This window comes from Carassius auratus, chromosome 32 (assembly GCF_003368295.1).
Source record: "Carassius auratus strain Wakin chromosome 32, ASM336829v1, whole genome shotgun sequence".
Classification (NCBI taxonomy): Eukaryota; Metazoa; Chordata; class Actinopteri; order Cypriniformes; family Cyprinidae; genus Carassius; species Carassius auratus.
The window spans coordinates 17708863-17728509 of record NC_039274.1 but is presented as its reverse complement, the minus strand read 5'-3'; the positions used below and the strand labels follow the sequence as shown (position 1 = coordinate 17728509).

Sequence of the window (19647 nt, the reverse complement as noted above, 5' to 3'; positions counted from 1 at the left end):
CTCCTATACTTTGGATTAAATGCTACACAGACAGGTAAAAAAGAATTTTTTTTTTCTTATATCATGTTATATGTTAAGTGAAGTAAATGAAAATAGAGATTGTGTCATGTGAACTTGTTTGTTTGATCAGAATGGGATCTGTTTAAGTCCCCTGCCCTTCTTTTCCAGTCTTACGCCTTCTATTGTGACCATAAGCCTGAGATTCAGTTCGTGGTTAAGCAATCCTTCAGAAAGGCATTATAGGATTGCCATTAAATAGTAAGAAGGCATTGTGTTAGATAATCTCAGTTTGACATTGATCAATGACGTCAGCCTGACATTATTCACCAAGTGAGCACAATAAGTGTTATTCATTATATTATTACTCTATTGATTATTTGATTTATCCTGGGGTTAAAAAATAAACAAAATGCGGTAACAGTATGTGGACCAATTATTATTGCTTAGTAGCGTGCATATTGTCAACATATATATTTCTAAGTTTCTTAGTATTTATTATAACCCTACCCAATACCTAAACTTAACAACAACCTTAAAAACCCAGAAAAAAACCTCTAACAACCTTTGTTTTATTTACAACAGAATATTTTCATGCTGTAAAAAATTATTGTCATTTCAAAATGAGAGTAAAATACTAAAAATGGTAAAGTAAAACCTGGCAAGTTCCCTTATGAAAAAACTGTCATAGATCTTACGGGACATTGCATGTAATTTTATAGTAAAATACTGTTAAATTTACAGTTTTAGGAAGTGAAAAGGAACAAGATTCATAGTGAAAAAGTCAAAAATGACATTCCCCGAATTCCCCAAGTGACGCTTTACATGCATTTTCATAATTTAAATAATTGCTGTTTCTTCTTAGTTTTAGGATTTTATGTTACATTTTACTGTAACATTAAAGTTGTATGCAGTATTTTAGAGTCATGTGTGTCATCATGAAGGTGTTGTATATGTGTGTTCATGACACAGCTTGTGGAAAAGATACTTTGCTGATTCATCATGTGGTTTTCTCTTATGATTTTATAATGGTTGTCATTATACTACAAAGGTTTACAATTTTAGTGAAATGGGATATTAACATTATTTCAGTTAATGAAGTATATGTTTCTTTTACTAAAAATTTAAGTTGAATCTTTATATATATAGATTCAACTCACATTTATATATATATATATATATAATATATATATATATATAAAACGTCATTATATATATATAATTACATTATATATATATATATAATTTTAGAAAACATGTAAGTGATGCTGGACAACAAACGCAGTCTTAAGGCGCTGGGGTATATTTGTAGCAACAGCCAACAATACATTGTTATGGTAAAAATTATAGATTTTTATGCCAAAAATCATTAGGATATTAATTAAAGATCATGTTCCATGTAGATATTTTGTAAATTTCCTTCTGTAAATATATAAAAACTTTATTTTTGATTTGTAATATGCATTGCTAGGAAACTTCATTTGGACAACTTTAAAGGCAATTTTCTTAGTATTTTGATTTTTATTATTTTTTATTTAATTTAATTTTTTTGCACCCTCGGATTTCTGATTTTCAAATAATTGTATCTCAGTCAAATATAGTCCAATCCTAACAAAACCATACATCAATGCAAAGCTTAACTATTCAGCTTTTATTTTTGAATACATGACACTTATGACAGGTTTTGTGGTCCATGGTCATATATTGTCTGTTAGCCATTTGTAATTTTATATCAAATCCTGTTGTCTCACCTATAGGTGCTCATAACAAACAAATCTGTAGCACATGGGGTAACTACCACTTCAAGAAATTTGATGGAGAAATGTTCCACCTACCATCCACTTGCAGTTATATAATGTGTGCAATGTGTGGAAGCAGCTACGAGGACTTCAACATTCAGTTGAGACGCCAAGTAGTAAATGACCAACCGATTATCACTAACATCACAATGAAGTTGAACAGCACTGTTGTGGAGCTCACCAAAAACTCTGTCAAGGTGGACGGAAGAGAGTAAGTATTTCTGATGGTCAGAGCTATAGCATTTTTTTTTAAGTTTGTGATTAAATATATATATATTTATGTTTCCTGTTAGGATGAATCTGCCATTTAGCCACTCTGGTATTCTTATCTATAAGAGTTCCTTCTATGTCAAAGTCACTGCTAAACACGGACTGGTGGCCACATGGAATGAGGATGACACTTTCACTGTGAGTGTGACATCAATATGCTAAATATCTGATGTTTTTGCAAGAAAATAGCTGTAATCGCTCCTTTTAGGTTGAATTGGACATGATGCACCTAAATAAGATCTGCGGTCTTTGTGGAGACTTCAGTGGCATCCAGTCACACAATGAGTTCATCAAAGATGGTAAATAACACATGCAATAAATATATACACACTTAAAAATAAAGGTGTTTTGTGATGCCATAGAAGAACCTTTATTTCTAAATAGTTCAAGAACCTTTAACATTCTCACAAAAAAGTATTTGTTGGCAAAGAAGGTTCTTCATATTATAAAAAGGTAAGAAAGAGATAGTTCTTTAAAGAACTTTTGACTGAATGGTTCTTTGTGGACAAAAAAAAAAGTATTCTATGGAATCACTTAAAGAACCTTTTAAAGCACCTTTATTTACACCTCCTTTTTTAGTTACGTATAATACAGATATCTGAGGTGTATCCATATATGTGACCCTGGAGCACAAAACCAGTCTTAAGTTGGGGTATATTTGTAGCAATAGCCAAAAACACATTGTATGGGTCAAAATTATAGATTTTTCTTTTATGCCAAAAATCATTAGGGTTTTAAGTAAAGATCATGTTCCATGAAGATATTTTGTACATTTCCTACCATAAACTTGCATTACTAAAAATTCATTTGGACAACTTTAAAGGCGATTTTCTCAGTATTTTTATTTATTTTTTTGCATCCTCAGATTCCAGATTTTCAAATTGTTGTATCTCTGTCAAATATTGTCCGATCCTAATAAATCATACATGAGTGGAAAACTTTCTGATGATGTATAAATCTCAGTTTTGAACAACTGACACTTAAGATTTTGTGGTCCAGGGTCACAAAAATACAAAAACAAACAACATGAAAATAAGTTAAATTACTGGAGAAAATGAGTGAAATGTGTAAATTAACCTGATATCTGCTGATCTCTCAGTGCTAATATGATTTTTATAAAACAACGAATCTGAAACATGTTTTATATGTATAATTATATAAAACTCATCTTTAATTAAGATGCTGACAGATCCCCATATGACTATGGCTACATCAAACCGGATAGCTCAACAGAGAGTTGTATTGAACAGATGAGTTCAACAAAACCATGCAACGAAATGGTAGGTTCTCTATCAATCTTCACTATTTGATATCCTATGCTATATTTCATTAATTTTTTTGTTTAATTCTTGTCTTTGTTTTTGTTTTTTCTTACCAAATGGCAGCCATATTAGATAGGACATAGATAGGAAAGTAATGAAATTTGGCACACTGATTCTGTGACTCTAGCACCATCACCATCAGCTAAAAAATATCACTTTTATTCTGGTCATAATTTTTATTAATTTGATCCAGTAGCAAAATTTAGATTTCTTTCATTTTATTAAAACACTGGCCATAATGTCCACATTTTTTTCCCTACTTTTCCAACAAATCTTGTCTATACCAGCTCAAATGATTTCCAGATCAAGGCAGAAAATTACTGAGGAGAATTACAATTTTTCCCTTGGTTCAGAACTTATGGACTTACAAACATGCATAACAATAATGTTCCAAAATGAGTACTGTATCACACAAACTTAAAATCATTGTTTACCTGCTAATGTGAAGCAGTTTTATGTTCCGCATGTTTACCTATGAGAAATGAGAACGTCTCAGTTACGTACGTAACCCTCGTTCCCTGATGGAGGGAACAGAGACGTTATGTCGAACGACTTATTGGGGGGGGGTCTCACTTGGGAGGCCAATCATCTCTGAGTTTAAGAGAAAACGGCAATGAAAATTGGCTGATGGGATTTCTGGCCATGTTCTGCGGTCCTGCGCTGATCAGCTCGCTGGTTTGTTTACCTTCATTTTTAATGAGTCTCTTGCTACATCGGTGGTTCCCACTTCATTTAAAAAAAAATTCATCATCCCTGTGCCTAATAACAATAAACCCTCTTGTCTGAATGACTATCGTCCAGTTGCCCTCACATCAATAGTCATGAAGGTCTTTGAGGGACTGGTTAAAAACGTCATCTGCTCCTCCATCCCGGATACTTTACACCCTCTTCAGTTTGCAATCGCCCAAACAGATCCACTGATGATGCCATGTCTCACATCCTGCACATCCTGGCATGTCAAACATTGACAGCAATAACAGGAACTATGTAAGGCTACTATTTATCAACTATAGCTCAGCTTTTAATACTATAGTCCCCATAAAGCTAGCTTCTAAACTCATAGACCTGGGCCTGAATTCTTCATTCTGTAACTGGATTCTTGATTTCCTCACTGGCAGACCTCAAGTGGTGAAACTAGGCCAGTTCACCTCCAGCTACATCACCCTGAATGTAGGAGCCCCACAGGGCTGTATCCTGAGTCCCCTGCTCTACTCTCGCTACACACATTACTGAGTGTCTTCGCACAGCACCACATCTGTAATCAAATTTGTTGGTGATACTGTGGTTCTGGGCCTCATTCACAACAATAATGAGACTGCATACTTGGATGAGGAAGAGAAATTAACATCATGGTGCCAGGACAGCTGTCTCTTTCTGAACGTGAGCAAAACTAAAGAGCTGATTGTGGACTTCAGGGACAGACAGCAGCAGCCCTATACTCCTCTTATGATCAGCGGGACCCCTGTGGAGAGGGTGAGCAGCTTCAAGTACCTTGGTGTAAACATCAACACAGAGGAACTGACTTGGACTACTCACATTCAAACACAGGTTAATAAAGCCAGGCAAAGACTGTACCATCTGCGACAGCTGAGGAAATTCAGGGTCTCATCAGCAATCCTGAAGACTTTCTATTCAGGGGCTATAGAAAGTGTATTGACTCAGTGTATCTCAGTGTGGTATGGGAACCACTCCAGTCAAGACTGCAAAGCCTTGCAGAGAGTTGTGCGCTTAGCTGAGCGCATCTCTGGGCCTGCTTTCCCCTCTCTGCAGGACATCTACCTCAAACGCTGCAAAAGCAAAGCTGTAAAAATCATCAAAGACTCCACCCACCCCAGTAACCATCTTTTCACTTTGCTGCCATCTGGTAAGCACTTCCGTAGCCTAATGGCAAAAACAGAGAGGAGGAGTTTCTTCCCCCAGGCCATCAGGCTCTCAAAACTCAAAACCAGCCTCTCCACTTAATGTTCACTTTATCAGTAAGATCTTCATCATTCACTACCTCACATTGACACACTGACAGTGTCAACCTGTTTGCACATTTGCCTCTTGTACATTCCTGTGTATCTTAATATTTCATCTGTGTTGTTTTCTTTAATAATTGCACTGTCCATGGAGCGGACCTGACTCATATTTCACTGCTGATTATATATGCTATATATAATTGTGTATGTGACGAATAAAAATTTTGAATCTTGAATCTTGGCTAGTGGATCGGTCACTACAAGTTATGTCGAATGGCATATGGGGTACTATGAAAAATGCCACAACCTGAACACCGTCACAACCCTGTGGCACTGCAATTGTCGACAAGCCATGGTGTGCCACAAAAGCTACGCTTAAGGTCATAACCTTCCCAAAGCCCCAGCGCAAATACACTGACCTTGGTACCGAAGGGGCCAAAGGGTGAGTACATCGCAGCTGGAGAAGGCCATGCTGCTGTTCTGCCGACACAAATTTAGTGGAAGGGATTTCAACCTTCGGAGAAAGATTGCTTCAAATCTTCCCTATTTGTTCTTAAAGCTCGGCAAGATGATGGGGGAGCGAGCCTTAGGAAAAGGTAACTACAGAGACCACATCCTACCCGTAGGGAGGTGACATGTTGAGATATTGATATGGACTGACCTAGGGGGCAGTACTACATATGGAATGGGTCTCTTGATGCAGGTCGTACTTTAGAGTAGGGATGGAACAGCTGCCAGAAGAGACTGACAGAGCGGGTCTGTCAAGGGAAGACACAGGTTCGCCAAGAGGGAAACCTTATCGTGGAAGAAAACACATATGGGATTACCTGAAGGGAATCAAGCCATATGGACACCAAGCCCAGTACAGGGGCTGACCGGAGCTCCGGACATGCTAACACCAGTACTGGGCCTGGCGACAGACTGCTCCGCCAAGTCTGACCGCCGAGGGTGCTGGAGGATGCTCGACCAGGGTACGCCAACCGGGGAACTCTACTGGGAGAGGGGGAGTGGCGCAGCAAGCGTGACACCCAGTCATCCCTTCCCGCCAATTACCTGTTACCCAACACACGGGAAGAAACTGGCTCTACATGAAGGCTGTAAAACCTTGCGAAGGTATTAGGTGTTGCCCAGCTCGCAGCTCGACCGATGTCTGCCAGAGAGGCGTCGTGCGCCAGCGCATAGGAAGAGGCCACACTCTGTGTGGAGTGGGCCCTCACCCCCAGGGGACACAGCTCGCCTTGGGAATGGTACGCCAAGGCGATGGCATCAACTATCCAGTGGGCCAACTTCTGCTTGGAGACAGCCTTCCCCTTCTGCTGATCTCCAAAGCAGACCAGGAGCTGCTCAGAGCTTCTGAAGCTCTGGGTGCGGTCCACGTATATGCAAAGCACTCTTACGGGACACAGCAATGCCAAGGCTGGATCTGCCTCCTCCAGGGGCAGCGCTTGCAGGTTCACCACCTGGTCTCGGAAGGGAGTGGTGGGAACCTTGGGCATGTGCGGAGTGGCTCAGGTATGTTAAATACACTAGCCAATATTCATTGGTGTTTTCTCTTAAACTCAGAGATGATTGGCCTCCCAAGTGAGACCACCCCCCCCCCCACATGTCGTTCGACATAACTTGTAGTGACCGACAGATAGGGAAAAGTAATTTCTCATATGACATTTTTTCAAGTATTTCTTGGCCGGCCAACAAGTAAAGAGAGACAGCCTCTCATTCTCTCTTACTTATCCTCCTCTTCCTCCAAAGTCAAATTTACATCTACTTTATAAATGGAATTTAATAAAATAAAAACAATGTGATCATTTTACGCACCGACTCTAAAGCTCTATGATTTGTTTTTCTCCTCCAGTGGAAGGCAGGGGATTTTTACCTGATTTCTGTGTTGTGGCTTGTACAGTTCTGTGCAGTGGCGATTTCTTTTTTAACCACCTTCATTAATCTCTAGAAATTTACCACCACTTTTTCTGATTCCCTGTCTTTGCCTGAGCCCATTATGTTCATTATGTACTTTCCATCATGTCTTCATGCTTTTTCTAGACACCAGTTTGTGAGCAGCTGCTTTCAGGCCCATCTTTCAGCAGTTGTAAGGACATCGTACCCCTAGACGCCTTCATCAAAGCCTGTGAATTGGACATGTGCTTCTGCACCAACAAGACCAGATCCTTTTGTGTTTGCAGAACCATCTCAGAATACTCTCGCCAGTGCATCCAGGCAGGTGGAAAGCCTGGTCCATGGATAAAGGAGCAGTTCTGTGGTGAGTTTAAACTTTTCAAAAGCCTGTTCCAAATCTGTTTGAAGTTTAAGTCTGAATGGCTTTAACATAATGTATACATTTTTAGACCAATCTTGTCCTTACCACAATATGGTGTATCAAGAATGTGGAAACCCTTGTATCAACACCTGTACAAACCCTGATAGAAGTCATATTTGTAAGGACCAATGCATCGATGGGTGTTTCTGTCCTGAAGGTATAATCTTCTAATGGGCTAAAGAGTTAATTTTTTCTTGATGCAAATGGCATTACACAAATGGCTATAATATACTGTCTTATAGGATACCTGTTTGATGACCTCAGTGATAGAGGTTGTATTACCAAGAATCAGTGTCCCTGCATCCACAATGGAAAAATATATGAACCTGGACAGACCTACAGAAGTAACTGTAAAGAATGGTGATTATATATTTATTTTTTTTGTATATGTTGCATTATTTTTTCAAGGTAATTTGTACTTCTTCATTAGCTTCCGATTGTTTTCCTCTGAAATGGTACTGCTTCCTCTTATAGTGGAAAAAGTTTTTCTTTTTCGGACAAAGAAACTTAACACTGTATTTAAACTTTATTCACCATGAAGCACTTGTGTCGATAATCTATGGAGCTGTGAAGACAGAGATTGCCCAGGGACTTGCTCTGTCGAAGGTGGTTCCCATATTACCACTTACGATGGGAGGACATACAGTTTTCATGGAGACTGTACTTACGTTCTTTCTAAGGTCAGTCTTTTCTGACAGTATAACGTACTTCAGTCCATAGTCTACTATCCAGATTAATTTAGAGATAACTCTCAGTTATCCATCCAAAGCATACTAAAGATGCAGTGCAACTCTAGTTTCACAGTACACTGCAATGTATTTAATTATTTTAAGCACAGTGCTGCAAAGCTTGTGATGCTTAAAATGCTATTTTGTTATTATTAAGAAATTCCTTAGAAATTCCCATGAAATCAAACCAAATATTTATTTCTAGCAAAATGTCACATCATTATATGCTGGTGTCATATCTGTATTTCAACAGACCAGAGACAATGAGTTTACAGTTTTGGGGGATCTGATGAAATGCGGTTTTACTGTCACTGAAACATGTCTGAAGGCAGTAACAATTTTTTTATCAAAGAGGAACACAGTAAGTTATCACAAATTCAAAATTAAATTAATATCAGTACAGATAATGTTTTTTTTAATTCTCAGTAAATCTCTTTGCATCTCTTGCAAATTAATGTTGTGAATTTTAGGTGTTCAGGATCCAGTCTGATGGAAAAGTGTTTGTTAATAAAACGTATTCACAGCTCCCTCTTTCCATTGGTAGGCTGGCAATTCAGTTGAATTTTCTTGTTATATATCATTGTATAACACATTGTTCTTAAGAGAAATATTATGAAATAACTAAACAGCACACAATTAACTATTTTTTTTTTTCTGTAGCTGATGCAATGATTTTCAAACCCACCACATTTTTCATCATCGTCCAGACATCTTTTGGACTTGAGCTGGAGATCCAGCTCATACCAGTAATGCAGGTTTACATAAAAGTTGATGTGACTTACAAGCAGAAAACAACTGGTAAGACAATTTGTATATTAACACTTTTATCTTACAATTCCTATATACCTATAAAACTACCAGCGCTGCTTCTTCATTCGATGGAATAAGTTAATGGTAATGTGCAGCAGCTACATATGGCCATTACTTTTGCAACTGACTTTCTATGCTTTCAAAATGTAAAATCGATTCTAGTTTTCGATTTTTGATTCTATTTTTGATGAAGGTTAAATTACTTTTTGCAAAGTGTAAAAACAAATGATGTCAATTTTTTTGCTAGGTTTGTGTGGGAACTTCAACAGTATTCAAGCAGATGACTTCATAACTATTAGTGGATCTCCTGAAGCTACAGCAGTAGACTTTGCCAATGGCTGGAAAGCACAAGCCAACTGCCCTGATGTTAAAAACAGCTTTGAGGATCCCTGCAGTCTCAGCTTAGATAACGGTATATCTCAATTCTCTATTTTGCACTGGCGATAAATGAGATAATGGCGATAATGAGATAATGGTTCTTGTGCTGTCATGTAATAGCTCTTTACTCTTCTTTATTGCAGAGAGATATGCTAAGAAATGGTGTTCTCTGCTGTCAGACCCTGATGGGGTGTTTGCTCCATGCCACAAAGAGATCAGCCCTGATATCTATGAAATGGTGAGTTTAAGAGTCCTGCTGACAAATCTAAAGATACGTTTCTTTTGAGATTGGGCCAACACTTTTTAACCCAACAGATCTGCATGTATGATGCCTGTAATTGTGAGAAAAGTGAAGACTGCATGTGTGCTGTTTTGTCTTCATACGTACACAACTGTGCTGCAAAAGGGATTAATCTGCCTCACTGGAGAAACATTGCATGCAGTAAGTGATTCATTCAAACCTTTAAAGGGTTAGTCCATCCAAAATTTGAATTATTAGGCTGCGTTTTACTCACCCCTGAGCAGTGTTGGGTGTAACGCGTTACAAAGTAACGCGTTACTGTAATAATATTACTTTTTTCAGTAACTAGTAGTGTAAGGCATTACTCGTCTGAAAATGGTAATATTATTACAGTTTTCCCAAGCTAGTTACTTGCGTTACATTTGCCAGTAGCACCTTCATCACACACAAGGCACACAACACAGAGAACAGAAGGGAAGGGAAGGAGGGCGTGAATGGAACAGTGATTGGTCTGGGTTTGGCACGAGGTATCATTTACCATCACTGATTGGTCGACAGCCGGCAGCAGAGCGGCACGCTCAGACAGATGGGGAAAAATGGAAGCGTCAACAATGGCAAGCTCTTTTTCAGAGGAAGGTTCCCAGCAACAGAAAGCTAGTTTCGACGGGTGGAGATTCAGTAATTATTTTGTAGGAGTGCTCCGATCACGATCGGCCGCTCGTTAATGCGCATCTCAGTAAAGCCGGTTCTCTAATCAGCGGTTTATTCCATCAGGTGCGTGAACCATATGTTCATACAACCGTGCCAATAAACGCTGAAAATGAACTGGATTTGCGCATCTTCTCAGTTAATAACGGCTCTGTGTAGTAACAGCTGCTCTATGTGAAATCACGCACCTGATGGAATTAACCGCTGATTAGAGAACAGGTGTACTGACGAGCAGTAATATAAGTGAGTTGTGTAAACAGTGATTTATGTGACTTCAATTATTTCTTATTAAACTGAAATCGAAAAGTAAAAAGTATTTTTTGGAAAAACCACATCCTGGTGTTAGTCTTCATATGCTGCTGAATAGTGTTAACACGGATATAGAAAAATAAGGAGTGCAAGAGATTGATTCCTAATGTCAGTTTATTTTTAATTAATACTATAGTAGTTCGGTTCCCTTTACATCTTTAACTACCCGTTAATTTATCAATTGAATGGGTGACCTATCCTCATTAATAGAGCAAACATTTGTCCCCCCTGAGAGAATTGGCAGGAGCCTCCACTGATAAAGACCCTAAAGAACACTCCTCCTTTGCATGTTCTCCCTCCATCTGATGCATCTCAGGCAATCATAGAGTAATTAAGAAAAAAAGATGTAACTAGTAATATAACTAGTAATATAACTAGTTACTTTCTCCAGGGAGTAATAAAGTAAAGTAAGGCATTACTATTTTTGAGAGTAATATGTAATATGTAATATATTACTTTTTTGAGTAACTAACCCCAACACTGCCCCTGAGGCATCCTAGGTGTGTATAACTTTCTTCTTTCAGACAAATCCAGTCGGAGTTATACAATATCTTTCAAGCTCTATCATTGCAGTCAGTGGGTGTTGCATTGCTTCAGTCCAAAAGAAGTTAAATATAAAGCACCTTTCCATAAAAATAAGTGTCTCACATGCCTCCGGGGGGTGAACAAAGGCCTCCTGTTGCCACTCGATGTGTTTTTGTAAGAAAAATATCCATATTCAAAATGAAATAATCACTTTAATATAGCATGTCGCACCAATGGTTGTACATAGAAGCAGTTCCGTGATCATGATGTATGGAGGTTAGTGTTGTGCATGCGAATGAAAACCAACATTTCTTTACAGGCTCAAAAGAAGCAAAGTTTCCTTACTTTACAAATCATAGTTTTTGTACTTCTAATTAGTGACCGTTGTTTCGTTTTGATCTCTCCTCTGAGTTTCCATCTGCATCACTTCTTAGCGGCGTATACGAAACTCTGACTTCTATGTCATCTGCGCAGAATTGCTTCCGTTTATAACAGTGAGTGCAAGCTAAATTAAAGTAAATATTATATTTTGAGTATTGATACCTTTCTTAAAAAAACAAATCGAGTCACTACAGGAGGACTTTGTCCACCCTCTGGAGCCATGTGAGACATTTTTTTTTAATGGAGGGCACTTTTATTTCACGTCTTTCGGACTGAAACAATGCAACACCTGCTGACTGCAATGATAGAGTATGAAAAATCAAAAGACAATTTGTAATATAACTCTGAATGGATTCGTCTGAAAGAAAAAAGTCATAGCTATGGCTAGGATGCCTCTGGGTTGAGCAAAACGCAGCATAATTTTCATTTTGGGGGAAATAACCGTTTAAAAAGCATTAAACATAAGACAATTAAAGAGATGATTGTTGACTGTACTGGACATGTAGATACAACATGTTTTGGTGGTTGTTCAAATAAAATAAATAAATGTTTTGTTGTTCGCAGGCAAATTTTCAGCCAGCTGTCCCGACAATATGGTTTATTCTTACAATGTTCAAAACAACAGTCGTTCCTGCCGTTGCAACAGTGACCCAGACTTCACTTGTGATGTCACATTTGAGCCTGTAGATGGGTGTATCTGTGCAGAGGGAACGTTCCTTGATGAAGAAGCAAAATGTGTCCCTTTATCTAGTTGTTTCTGCTACAGCAAAGGCACAGTGATTCTCCCAGGAGAAGTTATCAACAGGGATGGCACCACGTGGTATGAGTCCCAATCTCTTTTAGTAGGGCTCTGACACTAATAACTTTAAAATAATGAGAATTTAAATGTATCAACGTGTGGTCACATTAGCCAAAATTAAACTTAACCGTTGACAAAAAAAGTTTATTGTCTGTTGTCATACAGTGTAGCCAGTATGAAGCACAGCTCACACAAAAGTGACTTTAAAACTATGTAGCTTTCTGTTTGTCATCATGGCAAATTTCAAAGTAACATTTCTGTCACATGCTTGAGGTATTCGGCCAATCATACAATTGCATGAAAACATGATCTGTGGGAGATTTTAGTCAGCTTTTAATCAGCTTGGTGAAATTTTAAGTAAATATAATAATTTTGATTAGTTTCTCAAAAAAACAAGTCTTCTTTTCTGATGTCATTTTGCTTATCAAGTAAATGTATCTTGATTTAAAAAAAAACATTTATGAAGACATTTGGAAAACAAGTTGATCTCACTTTTATTGCAGTGAGATCAGAACAGTATAAATTATTTGCTAATGGAGATCTGTTGGAAGTTATATTTTCAAACTATAAAGTGTTTGCATTTAGAGACCATACTGATGTATTGTATTTCATTCAATGTATTCCTTCCTTTATTTATGTGGTCTTAAAAAGACTTACATTTACCTACATAAAACCTGAACATTTGTTTGATTTTTATTTTATGATTTCTGTTTCAGCACTTGCAAGGACGGGAAACTCAGTTGCATTGGAAAGAGAACTAGGCAACAATGTGAGTACTCCCACAAATAAGTGTACTTATTAAAAACATCTTGAGTTACACATGTAACCATAGTTCCCGGAGAGGGGGTACTTTGGGGAATGCCATCAGCATGAGCAGTTGTCTGAAGCATGTGTGAAAACACTACCGAATTCACTGGCCCGTGACTTCATTAACAGGGTGCCCTGGAGTATAAGAGGACACCTGTAATGCATGTCACCAACATCTTTGTCTGAAGATGTCTGAAGGGTATGCAGTGTCTCGTTCCCTCTTGGGGAATCATGGTTACATGCGTAACCTGAGACATTCCCCATCAAGGGAACTGCACACTGTGTCCAGTAGGGGACACTTTGGGGAACAAAATACCCACTATGCCATGCCTCAGTGCAAGCCTGGCCACCTGGTGAGAGAGCACCAAATAATGGCAAACTCAGGAGCGACATCTCAGATGGATGGTCACAATATATTCTGTCAATCACCTCTCTGAGGTCTCCCATCCTCTTCTTAGCATTGCACTTCCTCTGTGCTCAACTACGGGAAGGGAGAGCAGAACGAGTTGCAAAATTAAGCTTCTGGTCCTGTTTCCGATCCTCAGATTGAAATGGGTGAGGCTTGAGGAGAGGATCTGGTTTGGAGGAGAATGCATCTCCTGAAAGCAGCACATTGCGCAGAGCTGAATATGGATTCACCCACAATCTCTCAAGCTCAGCATGGAGATCAGGGAGAAAGTGAAGGCTCTTGAGGGAAGAATAATGGCTGGACAAATGACACTTGTCCAGGCTGTTGCGCGCAGCTTTCTGCTTTTCTCGCTCCCAGACCAAATCAAGCCTCTTTGCAGTGTGAGCCATTACTTCCAACATTTCCCCATTTGCGGGGCTGGCAGAACTCAGTACTCACACTCTCTTCGTCCTCACCATTCACATAAACTTCCTCACTTTCATGACTGGATGATGCCAGCAAAAAAAATATATATAGCCCTTGATGCCTTCAGTGTGACTGAAAATAGTTATGAAAATAAAGAAAACTCTTTGAATGAGAAGGTGTGTCTGTACTGTATATATATATATATATATATATATATATATATATATATATATATATATATATATATATATATATATATATATATATATATATATTTACATAACAAACTGTTCATGAAGACAATAAAGCTGATGAGGTGCATCACTGGCACCCTCTTATACTCTCTGGCACCCTTCTAATGAAGTCATGGGCTGCGTGGTCCAATGAATTTGGAGTGTCCCCCGGGGACACAGTGTGGAACTATTGCTTTCTATTAAGCATAAACATATTTAAGCATAAACACTGATTGGAGCAGGCCCAAAATAACTGATACTGGGGTTTTAAATAAAACCCAAAATAATAAAATTGGCATCATCTGCTCACCCTGAATTTCTTCATACCTGTATGATGTCCTCGTAAAACATAAAAGGTGTTACATAACATAATTTCCAGTCGGCTGTCTTCCATGCATTGGAATGTGATAGTAACCATTTAAAATAGACTGTACGATTTCAGTGCTATATTCATGAACCGTTTATGGCTTTATGTGAGGAATATTGCATCCAGTTCAATCAGTTCCTTTGCTTTTCTTGATATCACTATTAAATGTCTATCTATGCCACCAGCTTGTCCCCATCCTATGGTGTTCTTTGACTGCACTAGTGCTGCTCCTGAATCTACAGGATCAGAGTGCCAAAAGAGCTGCAACACTTTAGATATGGCTTGTGTGAGTGTTTTAAGTTTGTTTCTAAACCCTATCCTAAGACAAATAGTCAGAAAAAAGTTGCACAAGATATATTATCATTTTAAAATCATGTTACTTTTTCAAAACAGATTAGCAGTGAGTGCATCTCGGGCTGTATGTGTCCGTCTGGACTGGTATCAGATGGTATGGGTGGCTGCATCAAAGAAGATCTTTGTCCTTGCATTCACAATGGCATTTTACACCAACCTGGAGATACAATCAAAGTGGACTGCAATAGCTGGTAAAATCACATTTAATCTATTAATCTATTTTTGCTAAAACAGAGGAATTGTCAGTTGTTTTTTTTTCTGAACCATTATTTGCTCTACCACATCTCAAATTAAGTACTGTGTTTGATAGCATCCTGTGGTATGAAATGGCATTTTAAAATATATTTTCTAAATGCTCTTTTCTTAAGAGGTTTATTTTTTTCAAGATTTTATTTTTTTCAAGTCTATTGTACGATCTGTTCATGAACACCTGAGGGTTACGTTTAGAGGTGGACCTTCATGGGAACATTTTACTAACAAACCATTATTTTATGATCAGAAATGATGAGCTGGGTCGCACAAATTCATACAAAACAACCTATTTGTATAACACATAGAGTATGCATATTTATAAACCTTGTGTATGCAGTACTTGTAAGGACAGGAAATGGGAATGTACCACAAACCCGTGCCATGGAACCTGCTTAGTTCATGGAGATGGCCATTACATTACATTTGATGGAAAGAGATACACTTTCGATGGAGAATGTGAATACACTTTAATCACAGTAAGTACAGAATAAATCTCTACAATACAATTTGATTTAATTTGCTTCATTACAATTTTGCTTACAAATCTTTATGATTATATTATTAAAATATAATAATAATAATAATAACCTAGATTTAACTGAATTGTGGGTGCTGCTATAGAGATTAAAGCTTAGTCTAGAGACATTTTTTTTAGAACTTCTCAATGCTATCAATAAAAATAAAAGTAAGGCAAAAGATAAGAAAAGGTTTGATATAAATGCAAAGACAAATCTGTGTGATTTATACAGGATTATTGCGGACATGCCAATGCCAATGGTACTTTGCGAGTTCTCACTGAAAACATACCATGTGGATCTACTGGCGCCACTTGCTCTAAGGCTGTCAGACTCTTCCTTGGGGTGAGAGTGCTTTTATTGCTAAACAGGTGTATATATATATATATATCACAGGTGCTTGATCAATAAATGTATGTTCTTCTTTTAGAACAAGGAGCTCAAATTGACAGATGGAGGTTATCAGATTTTTCACAGAGATGAGGGAGTGGACATTCCTTACCAAATTTTGATAAGAGGAATTTACATGGTCATTGAGGCAAATAATGGACTAATTGTCATGTGGGACCAGAGGGCAAATGTGTTAATCAAACTCAGTCCAAACTTTAAGGTGAGAAATACAATTATAGTGATGTATTACTGAATAACTGCCTCAGAGACTACAGTTTATTGATTAAACCGAGTTGTCGAATTTTTTTAGTTTGATATGTTAGTTAACATGCATCTTGTTCTGGTACAGGGTGCTATTTGTGGTCTTTGCGGGAACTTTGATGGGAACGCAAACAACGACTTCATGTTGAGAAGTCAGGAGGTGGTTATTAAACCCTTGGACTTTGGAAACGATTGGAAAGAGTCTGATAGCTGTCCTGTTACTATGGAAATTAGAAATCCCTGCTCAAATAATCCTTACAGGCAATCATGGGCTCAGAAAGAATGTAGTATCATTAAGAGTGGAGTTTTTGCAACATGCCATTATCAAGTAAGTCAACATGCAGCATGGTGAGGTTTCACATTATCCTGTTGTTCGTGTATGTATAATCGAATTGCATTTTTCTTATTAAGGTGGATCCCAATCATTTTTATGATGCTTGTGTGAGAGACTCGTGTGCTTGTGATAGCGGTGGGGATCGTGAGTGTTTGTGCACTGCTATAGCAGCCTATGCACAGGCCTGCAATGAGGCTGGAGCCTGTGTTGCCTGGAGAACACCTAAAATATGCCGTGAGAGACTGCTAATTTTCTGAGTTTAATTCAAATCACTGAAAGAGGCCATAGGAGAAGAAAAAAATACATTAAGTAAAAACTTTTTTTCTCTCTTACAGCATTGTTCTGTGATTATTACAATGCTCCAGGGAAGTGTGATTGGCAGTACAAACCTTGCGGAGCTCCTTGTCTGCAGACCTGCAGAAATCCAACTGGGCAGTGCTCAAGTCAGATACTAACACTTGAAGGTAAAAAAAGAAAAAAAAAACCCTGCCTTTTATTTCACGAGTGCTTTGTCTGGACTTGGTTCACATAGACAACAGAACACTATGAGTAAACATATCAAATTTGATCATTTTATGTTTCCAGATGGTTCTATAATTAAAGAAAAACTTACAACATTTGCATTGTGTGTTGACATTTACCCTCAATACAACTTCATGGAAAATTTATGGAAATCGATAATTGATGCTTTTTATTGCATTTATGGATTATAATTATTGGCAGAATTAAGTTATAGTCTTTTATTTGGCAAAATAACCTTAAATGGTTGGTCCACCCCAACATTTTTGTCATTAATTACTTACCCTCATGTTGTTCCAAACCCGTAAGACTTCCGTTCATCTTTGAAACACAAATTAACATATTTTTGATGCATTCTGACAGCTCTCTGACCTACGGTGGCCGAGACACCTCTACAGCCCATTTCGTTGTATGCATGTGTTGTGATGATTTCCAACACTTGTGCTGTCAAACTGATGAAGATTTTTTCTTCATTTGCTGATGTTTTTTCTATTTGCATGTGTTTTCGTAAGTTGCATCGTGTTGAGCTGTCTCAGCCACCGTACTGACCCTCCATTAGACAGCAAGATTATCAACGTCCAGAAACATAGCAAGGAGATCGGTAAAAAAAAGCCATATGACAATAGGGTTTCGACCGTAATTTTACAAAACTACAAAAAAGAAAGAAAAAAGACTTTATCCAAAAATTTGTCCGCTTAACTTTGCGCCATTTTGGAGAGTATCCACGTAACCGCAAAGCAAGTATGCTGTTCTGTGTCAGGCACACCACACAGGCACGGTTATTACTGTTCAAATCAAATCACAAAGAGCTTTAGAATGCATGGTTAGAGAGCTTTCAGAATGCATCAAAAAATATTTACATTTGTGTTCCAAAGACGAACAGAGCTCTAACTGGTTTAGAACGACACAACGGAATTTATTTATTTTATTTTTTTTGGGGGGTGAACTAACCATTTCAGATATTTCGAATCTTGAGATGCAATCTATGTCACATGGATGTCACATACTTAATTCTGAATTTTGTATTTTATTTACATTTTACAAGGTTGTTACCCCAAATGTCCCCCTGGACATCCTTACTTTGATGAGGATACAATGAAATGTGTTAAAAAAGAGCAGTGTGGCTGTTATGACAAAGAGGGGAAACATTACAACGATCAAGAGATAGTTCCTTCAAAAGAGAACTGTCAAATATGGTATGCTATCGTTTCATGTAAACAAATACAGTCTACCATCATAAAATGTAGTTTTAATTTTTTAAATGTTTGTCTTAAAGCTATTGCAAGTCCATGGAGATCGACTGCAAATACAATGCAACCGGTAGGAACACATTTTAAATATTTATTCATCTATATCAGAACTTCATCTTTCCTTCATTGGCACTTTATTAAGTAAACGTCTTTATTTCCAAATTTGCAGCTTGCACCTGCACATTCAAAGGGAACAAATATATGCATGGAGACACAATATATAATACTACAGATGGGCTTGGCAGCTGCATGACAGCTGTCTGTGAGGAACGTGGAATAATTCAAAAGACTTCATACCCTTGTCAAACATCACATTCAACAACGACCTATACTTCACCAACTATCTTTTCCAGTAAAATAGCAGGTAATAGTTTTACTACTATCTTCTGAAGTACAAGTTTTTAGCTTATGTTTAAACAAGTATTAAATGTGTTGATACTTTTGGTTCCAGTCATAGCCTTTGAATGAAATTATGATTTAATGGGGAATTAAAAGGATCAAGTTTTAAAAAGTTATTTAAAAGAGGATATATAAATCATAAATCTGTTTTGTCACTGGAACCATATTAGTGTTATGATTGTATATAACATGTAACTTCCTGGTTTCTGAAAGAAAGTTTGTGATGTTTAATGCTCATGATGATTATTGGTTATCAGTGATCTTTGACAGTTAAAAATAAAAGATCTGATTTTGTAGATATTCCCATAAATCGCTACCTTGGAATTATAAGTTCTATCTAAAAGTTTTGTCAAAAATGAATAATTCACATATTCTTATTCTGTGACAGCTTATTCACCTCATGAGATGTTTTTTATTATTATTATTATTTTATTTGTGTACATTTTAGGACTTTTTATTTAGAAAACCAAAAGGTTCTAAGTCAGGATCAAATTTCTTAGTCATGTCGCCAGACTACCCCATGACAGCAGAAAATATTAATTGTGAAATATTGTATTTGTATTTTTTTTTTACTATATATAGTCAGTGAAACATTTTCAATGTTTTTTTT

At 37.5% G+C, this 19647-nt stretch overlaps 1 protein-coding gene across 1 annotated transcript; it reads left to right on the top strand.

Annotated features, from left to right (window-relative positions):
- Positions 1-1671: 1671 nt before the first annotated feature.
- Positions 1672-19356, top strand: LOC113052394 (mucin-5AC). Its single transcript, XM_026216841.1, has 27 exons — positions 1672-1678; positions 1755-2007; positions 2090-2204; positions 2275-2365; positions 3246-3346; positions 5909-5971; positions 7390-7606; positions 7692-7820; positions 7906-8023; positions 8205-8343; positions 8645-8752; positions 8862-8931; positions 9052-9189; positions 9449-9613; positions 9723-9817; positions 9895-10021; positions 12308-12563; positions 13259-13311; positions 14949-15049; positions 15157-15308; positions 15707-15845; positions 16119-16229; positions 16315-16494; positions 16624-16863; positions 16947-17103; positions 17205-17333; positions 18434-19356. Exons 1-27 carry the CDS (start codon positions 1672-1674, stop codon positions 18781-18783), a joined length of 3804 nt encoding a protein of 1267 aa, XP_026072626.1. The 3' UTR covers positions 18784-19356.
- The last annotated feature ends 291 nt before the right edge of the window (positions 19357-19647 follow it).

Bases quoted from the DNA above. Each gene is read 5' to 3' on its own strand.
- LOC113052394 (XM_026216841.1), top strand. The intron at 5,972-7,389 runs GTAGGGAGGTGA...TGCTTTTTCTAG, and splicing joins ACAGAGACCACATCCTACCC to ACACCAGTTTGTGAGCAGCT. The intron at 7,607-7,691 runs GTGAGTTTAAAC...ATACATTTTTAG, and splicing joins GATAAAGGAGCAGTTCTGTG to ACCAATCTTGTCCTTACCAC.